The 10,269-nt window shown below is 44.4% G+C and overlaps 1 protein-coding gene across 1 annotated transcript; it reads left to right on the forward strand.

The window, feature by feature from the left end:
* The first annotated feature begins 306 nt into the window (after nt 1-306).
* COQ7 (coenzyme Q7, hydroxylase) lies at nt 307-9,954 on the forward strand. Its single transcript, XM_043560426.1, has 6 exons — nt 307-442; nt 5,807-5,985; nt 7,397-7,511; nt 8,262-8,401; nt 9,083-9,151; nt 9,574-9,954. The coding sequence occupies exons 1-6, from the start codon at nt 325-327 to the stop codon at nt 9,649-9,651; spliced, it is 699 nt and encodes a 232-aa protein (XP_043416361.1). The 5' UTR covers nt 307-324; the 3' UTR covers nt 9,652-9,954.
* The last annotated feature ends 315 nt before the right edge of the window (nt 9,955-10,269 follow it).

The following is a 10,269-nucleotide window of genomic DNA, read 5'->3' on the forward strand; positions in this document are numbered from 1 at the left end:
GGGATACACATAGGGAAAACTCTCCTTCCATGCTGGTAAAACAGAAAGTACAACAGCTGTGACAATAAAGAGTTCCCTCTTCGTCCTCTTTCCCAGGAATTTACCCAGGCGGCATCTTGGGAAAAGCAATTTAGCATCCTCAACTCCCTAGCAACCCAAGTCTCCTTTAGAAACGTCGGACTTCTGAGTGATTGATGGTGATCATACCCAATATCTTTTCCTTTGCCCTTTCCAACCAATCGAATGGAAGCAGGGGCCTAGGGGCGTTCCCGCCGCTGCCAGGGCGGGCAGTGTCTGTTTGCGTCATCAGTCTGCGCTGAGTGCATGTTTGGCCGTTGCGCTCAGGGCAGCGGTTACCTTGTCACAGCAATGAGCTGCGCGGGGGCGGCGGCGGTTCGCTCCCTGTGGCGGCTGCGCACGGGCGCCCTGCGGCCTCTCCCAGGTAAAGAATCAGTGCGGCCGCAAAAGTGCGCTAAACCGCCGAGCCAGGGAATTTTCGCCTGTGACTTGGGCCGGAGAGGTCACGGGGCAGACGTCGTAGACGTCATAGGGCTGCGACGGCGCGCGACTGCGAAATGGGAAACTCAGACCGCTGACAGGAGGGGCGGAGTTTGTGGTGCGCTGGGGGAATGTGGGGCGGGAGGGCATGGTTTTCGGCTGGGGCGCTCTGGCGTGTCCGCTAGCAGTCGGCAAGCGGGGGAATGACATAATTGTACACCTCTGACGGGACGTCACTGCCGGTGTCGTCGGCATTCCAGGCTGAGGACAGGTGGAGGGAGACCTTGCAAGTTCAGTGTCTATGGGCGTCATCATAGCCTTCTTTAGGAGCCCTGCTAGGCAGCGCGACCTGCCGCGTGGGTTTGTTAGAAGTGCAGGTCCCACTTCTGACTTACAGGGTCGCGTTGTCTGTAGTTTAGACCTTCGAATGTCTTGCATGTACTAGAAAGTTTGAGAAGCACCTGGATAGTGGAAGGGGCATAGAGTTTGGGATAGGGAGATGAATTAGGATCCTGGGTCCTTCTCCTATCCTCTTTTCATCAGAGCTGCCTCAGAAAATTGTGAAGTCGTTTTCTGAAAGTTAAGTCGTTCGTATACCACCTGAATATTTTTACCTTTTAGCAATACCACTTGTACTTTTGATTACCAAATGTGTTTTTTCTATAACCGTGTTCCATCTTTTAAAAATATTTATTTTTGGTGCGCCTGGGTGGCCCAGTCGGTTAAGCGTCTGACTTCGGCTCAGGTCATGATCTCACGGTTCGTGGGTTCGAGCCCCGCGTCGGGCTCTGTGCTGACAGCGCAGAGCCTGGAGCCTGTTTCGGATTCTGTGTCTCCCTCTCTCTCTGCCCCTCCCCCACTCACGCTCTGTCTTTCTCTCTGTCTCAAAAATAAATAAACATTAAAAAAAAATAAAATAAAATATTTATTTTTATGGGGGGAGGAGAGCACAATCGGGGGAGGGACAGAGAGAAGAGGACAGAGGATCCGTAGCGGGCTCAGAGTCAGGATGCTCAACCGACTGAGCACGTCAGTGTGTTCCATTTTTAAATTAAATAATTTCGCCGAAGCTAAGTTCTTATGGTGAAGACGGAAAACCAAGTATTGCCTGGCCCAAATAGAGTAATCAAAAAATGAATGGGTTAAAAACATAGTAAAAAATAGTATTAGTAAAAAAATAGTAAAAAAAATAGTATTAGATACTATTGCCTACCAAGACTTGAACCCCAAACAGTCTTTCTGGGTGGGGAGAAAAAAAAAAGATTAGCAAGTATTAGGAAGGTATTTGTAAACTGAGACATTCTCCTTGATGAAATCAAAGGGATTGCAAAAGAATTTAAAAGAGAGTAACTCTTAACTATGTGGGTGTTATTAAATGCATGTTCATAAGCCACTTAAGATCTTCCTGTATACTACTTTAAATCTCCTAGGTACCATCATTATTAGATTTTTCACACTGTGGGAAAGCACTAACTTAAAATGATACATTAGAGAGCTTCTGGCACAGGGCCTCAACTTTATTTTTTCGCAATTTTAAAGTGTGTGACAATGCAGGCAAAACTCAGGATTTTTAAACATGACTTTTTTTTTTTTAATTTTTTTTTTCAACGTTTATTTATTTTTGGGACAGAGAGAGACAGAGCATGAACGGGGGAGGGGGAGAGAGAGGGAGACACAGAATCGGAAACAGGCTCCAGGCTCTGAGCCATCAGCCCAGAGCCTGACGCGGGGCTCGAACTCATGGACTGCGAGATCGTGACCTGGCTGAAGTCGGACGCTTAACCGACTGCGCCACCCAGGCGCCCCTAAACATGACTTTTAATGCTCCTTTGTTGAGCCAATGAGCATAACAATAAAAATCATTCTTTATCACTTATAAAGTTACTTTGCTTCCTGTATCTCATTTTATCTTCATGATAATTCAGTAAGAAAAGTGTTACTATTGTAGGTTTCCTTAAAAAGGAAAAAACCTGATTATTGCCAATTTTATATGTAAGAAATGGCAATTCTGATTTGTCCAAGGTTAGTGTTAGAGAATAGAACATGTATACGGTGCCTTGGTGGCTCATTCGGTTAAGCATCCAACTATTGGTTTCAGTTCAGGTCATGATCTCACATGGTTCGTGGGTTCGAGCCCCATGTCAGGCTCAGCTCTGCTGGTGTGGAGCCTGCTTGCAATTCTCTCTGTGCCCCTCCCCTACTCGCTCGCTCTCCCTCAAAATAAGTAAACTTAAATAAAACAAACAGGACACAGTTTCTGGCTCTAGCTCTGTGCTCCTTCTGTGGTTCATCCCATACTTTTTAAAGATACCTTACAGAGATTGTGAAAAGATAAAAATGGCAAATAATACAACCCAATCCTCCACACACCCCACAAAAAATCATTTATTAGGTGCCTGAGCCTGGAAAAGTGGAGTGCTGGGGAACTGTGAGGTATGTTTTTAGTACAAATACAGTCCTGCCCATCAGAAGTCAGCTGTGTGTTTACACTCATCCTGTGTACTCAGCCCCTTGCTATTTCTCGTGAAATGTGTTTTTAAAAAACGAGTCCTGGGCTGTAAGTTCTTTCCTATTAATATGTTTTGGGATGGGAGTAACAAATGAAAGAACAAGCAAACAAGATTATCTCGAGAGGTAGAGCCAGCTCATTGTTTTCTATTCCAATTCCTAGGAGTCCTATTTCTGTAAGGAGGTAAGATTCATGGGAGCATCAGTCCTTGGACCTGGAGGAGATAACTTTGGACAGGCAACCCTGACTTTGTCAAATGTGTCAAATTGTTCTCCATACGAGAACATGGTCATGGGGGCACCTGGGTGTCTCAGTTAAGCATCTGATTCCTGATTTCAGCTCAGGTCATGATCTCACGGTTTGTGAGTTTGAGCCGCATGTCGGGCTCTGCAATGACAGTGCAGAGCTTGCTTGGGATTCTCTCTCTGCCCCTCCCCTGCTCGCTCTCTCTCTCTCTCTCTCTCTCTCTCTCAAAATAAATACATTTTTTAAAATAATGATAATAAAATAATGAGAAATCACAAAAACTGGACCACAGTGACCCACTGTCTGATGGCACAGATCCGAGTGGTACATTACACTCAGCAGAACTTGCACTCCATCTAGTTTTTGGTGTCCAGTTCCTGGACTCCATCCAGTTTCTTGAGTGAAGCAGGCACAGTGAAATGGAGCAGGTCCTGCAGAAGAGTGGATTAGAGCTGGGTCACCAGGCCTCAGACCCCCATATCCTTGCTCCTTTGTTTAGTGAAGCATTTAAAACCCAGAATACAGAGTCACTCAGATTTCAGCAGACCTACCCCATCACCTGTGTCCAAGGCACTCAAACCTTTTTTAATAAAAAAAAGTGAAGTTTTGCACACATTTTCAGGGTGTTGAAGTTAGCCTAAATGAATAGAAGTATGTGTTAAAGATATGGTAGTCATGCATAACAGCCTTAAGACACATCTCAAGATGATACCAGTACAAGTCAAAGTTCACATGACAGCTGCGTCCATGGGGTCCACATTTTCATATCTACAAAAAGAGCTGATAACATCTTATACACATAACAACACATTGGAAGGCTCTTAGGGGAAAAAACTTTGGGGATGCCTTAATGCAAGGCTCAGAGAATACAATCAAGGCGTTAACGATTAGGAGATCTTTTTTAATTTTATTTCATTTATTTTGAGAGAGAAAAAGAGAATGTGAGGGGCCGAGGGGCAGGGAGGGAGAGAAAGAATCCCAAAAATTCCAACTCATGAGATCCCACAAACCATGAGATCATGACCTGAGCCGAAACCAAGAGTCAGATGGTTAACTGACTGAGCCACCCAGGCACCCCTCTTAGGAGATTTTTTTTTTTTCAACGTTTATTTATTTTTGGGACAGAGAGAGACAGAGCATGAACGGGGGAGGGGCAGAGAGAGAGGGAGACACAGAATCGGAAACAGGCTCCAGGCTCTGAGCCATCAGCCCAGAGCCCGACGCGGGGCTCGAACTCACGGACCGCGAGATCGTGACCTGGCTGAAGTCGGACGCTTAACCGACTGCGCCACCCAGGCGCCCCAAGGAGATTTTTTTAAAGACAAAATTTAATCTATCTTGAAGAATTTACATTTTGAAGACAAGAGTTCAGTTGAACTGATGATGTACCATAAGGAGATGAAACTCAAGGTGTAAGGCTCTGCTCTCAAAATCCAATGCCCATGTGTGTTTTGAGAGAGCTTAAATCTATGGTTCTCAACCTTGGCTGCACAGAACTTTTTAAAAATATGGCTGCTTCCTCTCCCCACCCCGGGGATTGACTGGGGAGGAACATCCATGGTTTTGACAGCTCCCTAGGAGTTCTTGCGCAGCCAGCATTGGGAACGAAGAGGCCTGAGGGGAGGTGAACTGGAGAAGCATGCTCATCTAGAGGTCACTGCCACGTTAAATACTGAGCCTGTCTTTTTCACTGCCTGATGAAAAGACAGGCTCAGTATTTCCAGATCTTTGTATGGTTAACATGAAGCCAGAAGAATCAGGTCTTTAGGTAAACTCTATGTGTTAAGTGTTGGTAATTAATTCACTTTTAAAAGGGGGTGGGGACTGGCTGGCTCAGTCAGTAGAGCATGCAACTCTTTTTTTTTTTTTAATTTTTTTTTTTTAACGTTTATTTATTTTTGAGACAGAGAGAGACAGAGCATGAACAGGGGAGGGTCAGAGAGAGAGGGAGACACAGAATCTGAAACAGGCTCCAGGCTCTGAGCTGTCAGCACAGAGCCCGACGCGGGGCTCAAACTCACGGACCGCAAGATCATGACCTGAGCTGAAGTCGGCTGCTTAACCGACTGAGCCACCCAGGCGCCCCGAGCATGCAACTCTTGATCTGAGTTCAAGCCCCATGTTGGGCATGGAGCCTACTTTAAAAAGTAACAAAACTATGGGGCGCCTGGGTGGCTCAGTCGGTTAAGCATCCGACTTCGGCTCAGGTCATGATCTCGCAGTTTGTGAGTTCGAGCCCCGTGTCTGGCTCTGTGCTGACAGCTCGGAGCCTGGAGCCTGCTTCAGATTCTGTGTCTCTCCATTCTCGGCCCCTCCCCTGTTCATGCTCTGTGTCTCTGTGTCTCTCAATGATGAATGAACGTTAAAAAAAAAAATTAAAAAAATTTTTTTAAAGTAACAAAACTACAGGTTTAACAGAATACATTTATGGAGATATCCTTCCTATGAGGAAGTCATCTGTGACCTTAGTTCCAAGGTACTCCTTTCTTCTGTCTGTAAAAGAAAACATCTGTTTTACCCGAAAGTAATGAAGAATAAACATTTGCATTGCAGCTTATGGAAGAAGAATCAGTGTCAGATTTTACAGTTCACGAATGACCTTAGACAATATCAATTGGGCAGCTGTGGATCGAGTAATCCGGGTGGATCATGCAGGTGAATATGGAGCGAACCGAATCTATGCAGGGCAGATGGCCGTCCTGGGTCGGACAAGTGTCGGGCCAGTCATTCAGGTGGGTGCTCCGTTATCCCTCTCAGGCTGGCCTCACTGAATAGCGTGGGGATCCAAAGGCCTTCAAGTCATGAATCACATTATGTCATGCACTGTCAAGGGAGGTACTGTCCCCAAGAGAACAAAAATTGGTTATTAAGATGGGGTCAGGGGAGGGAAAAGTATATTATTATTTGTATGTATCGAGTAGAGACATATAGTACATAAACAGATATATGGTATATCTGAAGTATTAACATTTCACTGTGGGGTGGGCAATTAAAAACGTTTGAGAATCATCACATGAGGTGAAAGCACCAGTTGCTGAGAGGTTGTGATCCTGTTCCCAGTGGAGATATTTTATATTTTATACTGAGAGGCAGAGGGAGGGGCCTGGCCTCTGTAGTCACAAAGACCCAGATTCACATTCCAGCTTTCTTCCACCTCCTACTTCTGTGACCTTGGGGAAGTTACATGACCTCTCTGGGTCTTTATTTCCACATTTGCAAAATGAACTGATAATACCTACCTCATTGGGTTTTCGTGAGGAATAAATGAGCTGGCATAGAGCAGCTAACACCACATCTGGTATGTAATAGACACTTAGCACAAGTTAAATTGCCTGCTGTGAGCCCTTGGGCAAGTTACTTAACCTCTCTGTGCCTCACTTTATCTGTGTAATGGGGATAATGACAATTAGTGCAAATTAAATGAATTGCCTTCATAAATCTGTTTGATAGCACCTGGCACTTAGGACGTGCCAGCTAAGTGTTAGCTCTTTTGTCTTTCCCACTTAATCCTTTGATGTAAATGATACTTCTAGTATTCTAGAAGGAAATTACACAATCGGTGATTCTCTGCTCTCCTAATTGCGGAGTGGGCTCAGCATCTCATTTCTCTTTAGTCTGGACCTTGTCCTTAAAGAGGCATGTGTTGGGGCACCTGGGTGGCTCAGTCAGTTAAGCATCTGACTTCGGCTCAGGTCATGATCTCGCAGTTTGTGCATTTGAGTCCTGCATCGGGCTCTGTGCTGACAGCTCAGAGCCTGGAGCCTGCTTTAGATTCTGTGTCTCCCTCTCTCTCTGCCCCTCCCCTGCTCGCATTCTGTCTGTCTGTCTCTCTCAAAAATAAGTAAACATTAAAACACAAAAGGCACTTGCAGGTCTCAGAACTTCTGGAGCCATGGTTCATGGCCTGCTAACCTGGAATGGAGATAATGGCTCTTCTCCTGGTTTGCTGGCACTCTCTTCTCCATATCCAAGATGCTTTTTAGTCCGATGCTTCGCTTTTTCCTTGGGTGATAGCAGTTCTCATTCTTCCTCCATCTCCCTTGTGCTTCCTGTCTCCCACAAGGACAGGGCATGGAGCTTCCTTGGCATGTAGCAGGTGGTCTCTGAGTAATGCTTGCATTTATTTTTGTGTTTTTCTTACAGAAAATGTGGGATCAAGAAAAGGACCACTTGAAAAAGTTCAACGAGTTGATGGTTGCATTTAGGGTGCGGCCCACCATTCTGATGCCCTTCTGGAACGTGGTGGGGTTTGCACTGGGTATGTGTCCAGAAGAGCTTGCTTGAGCTTAGGGATCTGGGGTGATTACATCGTTAAAGTACTGAATCCACAGTTCTTTCTGTGTCCTCTTACAACCTTTTTGTTGACTTAATATTTCTTAAAGTTAAATTGACTTTTTTTTTTTTGGTTAAATTTATTTAAATATTTATGGATTTAAATCAGTGGTTTTATAAATAGAAAGTACAGTAAAAACAAACACATCGGAGGAGGAAAAAAGCTAGAGCAATTCAGTTGTAGCCCGATGATGTTCCCTGACAAAGGTTCTAAGACCTGCTCACTCTTAAAAAGGGAGAAGAGTAAATGTTGGGAAAGAAATAAAGATGTACTCATCCCAGATGAGGACTTTCTTCTTGCCATAATCAGAGGGCTAAAAAGAACATTGAAAAGATAATAGTATTCTTACTCTGTGATTCAGGATTTGACAGTGTGACCTGGTACCACCTAAAACAGCAATTTTCACTGGGGGCAGGTTGCTCCTAAGAATGCTTGGCAGTGTCTGGAGACACTTTTGGTTGTCACAACCAGGGGTGTTTCTGGCCTCTAGTGGGTAGAGGCCAGGGACGCTGCTAAAATATCCTCCAGTGCATAGGACGGCCGCCACAACAAGGCATTACCGAGCAAGCCCTAGAGCCTGTAGTGCTCCAGTTGATGAACCCTGACCTGACATGATCTCCCGCACCAGTGTAGTGTCTGTCCCATCCTTTTCTGTGCTGGATTTGACAATTCCAGGTGCGGGAACCGCCCTGCTTGGGAAGGAGGGAGCAATGGCCTGCACTGTGGCTGTGGAAGAGTCTATAGCACATCACTACAACAACCAGATCAGGACGTTGATGGAGGAGGATCCTGAAAAATATGAGGAACTTCTTCAGGTATTTGAATATACTCTGGAAATAGGCCAATAAGGGCGAAAAGGGTCGGTAAGCAACTTGGTGGGAAGGAAAAAAAATAGCAAGTTGGGGAATGACATGGCCTTAGAAACCTAGGTGAGTGCCTCATTCTATAGGCAAGAGACACAGAAAGCTCAAGTCATGTGCCCTGGTCACATGCTCGGGCAGAACTGGGACCAGAAGCCATGCCGTGTCTCCTGAGCCCACAACTGTATTCTCTCCACTTCTGGATCATTGATAGATTCTGAGCCAATGCTGTGAGCACAAATACTTCAGCTTAAATAAATTAACCAATAGATATCTTCATGTAATTTTCTATTACAAATAAGGGAACTGTTTAATTTTTTTTCAAGTGTAAATTGGGGGTTGGTAAACCCTGGCCTGGGGCCAACCACCTGTTTCTGTAAATTAAGTTTTGTTGCAACACAGTCACGCCCATTCTTTAATGTGTCTGTGGCTGCTGTCCTCCCAACATTGGCGGAGTTGAGTAGTTATGGAGAGGCCCATACAGCCAGCGGAGCTTGAAGAACTGACTTTTTCGCCCTTTATAGGAAAAAACTTGCCTACCCCTATCTTAGACGGTAGAATGAGGCTTTAGCCTCTAGAAGAAGATAGGATAACAGATTTATTTTGATTTTCTTTGATTTCTTTGTATTTAACCAGGTGATAAGGAAATTTCGGGATGAAGAGCTCGAGCACCATGACATAGGCCTTGAACATGATGCACAGCTGGTAGGGGACCTCTCTTTACTATTTGCTTGTGCTGCCCCGGGCACCTTATTTGGAAGATTAAAGGGCGGGAAATTTTTTGTTTCCAGAAAAGTAGATTTCATAGTGACCACCAAAGATAGCAAACCAATACTGTGCTTTGATAAAAACTCAGGCAAAAGCATTGCTCCCAATGGGAAGTCTTATTTCTTGCTTCCTTTCTCATCATTTCCCCCTAGCAGCTTTTTTCCTCTTCCCGATGAGAAACCAGATGATTCAGATTTTCTGGCGATAGTGGAAGCTTCCCAACCTTTTGAATTAAAAGAAATGTTTAGATCTTATGTCTTATCCAGAGAGCTGCAGCCTTGCCATTTCAGGCCATATCTTACTGCTACAAGTGAACGTAGAACATGTTTCTTTTGTTTGCTTATTGTCGTTTTCAACAGGCTCCAGCATATGCTATTTTGAAGAGCGTTATCCAGGCCGGATGCCGCGTGGCAATATATTTATCAGAAAGGTTTTAAAGTATGTCCACTTTTCTGTCTATAAAAAAGGGTAGTAATTAAACAAGGGGCATTGGCAGAAAAGGAAATGTGCAATTGTCATTATATGAATTTTGTTAATAAACTGCAAGAGGTGTTTTTTTTTTTTTTTTTCCATAAATAAAAGTCTCTAGTGATAATTTTTTTTTCTCCTGTGCCACCTTACGCCAGAAGTCTGACTGTTGGCCAGGTCTGTTCCAGTTAATAACAGACGAAGTTGCTGCTTGTTTGGGGCATAGTTAATTTTTTTTTTAAAACATCAAGAATGAATCATTAAGAAAATAACAGAAATCTTTAAGGGGAAAAAAATTTGAATTTACTTCTAACCAAAGGTAATTTAAAACATGAGGGTGTTGAAGATTGACAAAGCAAGACTGTCAAATCCATCGTTAAATGGAAGACTGTCATTGTCTCCATTGTTTCCAGTGGACTCCTTAGCTGTTGTTCCTCTTCTCTGGATTTTTCAGTGCCAGAGGGTCCCAGGCTGTGGTTCTTGGCCCTGTTCTGTCTGTCATCTTTTTCTCGGTATCTCATCCTGCCTTGTGGTTGATTTCTTCACATTCCTGTTTCAGCCCAGCTTTCTCATCTTTAAATATCCAC

The sequence above is a fragment of the Prionailurus bengalensis genome, chromosome E3 (genome assembly GCF_016509475.1).
Source record: "Prionailurus bengalensis isolate Pbe53 chromosome E3, Fcat_Pben_1.1_paternal_pri, whole genome shotgun sequence".
Classification (NCBI taxonomy): domain Eukaryota; kingdom Metazoa; phylum Chordata; class Mammalia; order Carnivora; family Felidae; genus Prionailurus; species Prionailurus bengalensis.

What these genes read in the sequence shown, in the direction of transcription:
- COQ7 (XM_043560426.1), top strand. Translation starts at nt 325, where the DNA reads ATGTTTGGCCGTTGCGCTCAGGGCAGCGGTTACCTTGTCACAGCAATG. An exon ending in CGCCCTGCGGCCTCTCCCAG is followed by an intron (nt 443 to 5,806) that starts GTAAAGAATCAG and finishes TTTGCATTGCAG; the next exon opens with CTTATGGAAGAAGAATCAGT. An exon ending in CGTGGTGGGGTTTGCACTGG is followed by an intron (nt 7,512 to 8,261) that starts GTATGTGTCCAG and finishes TGACAATTCCAG; the next exon opens with GTGCGGGAACCGCCCTGCTT.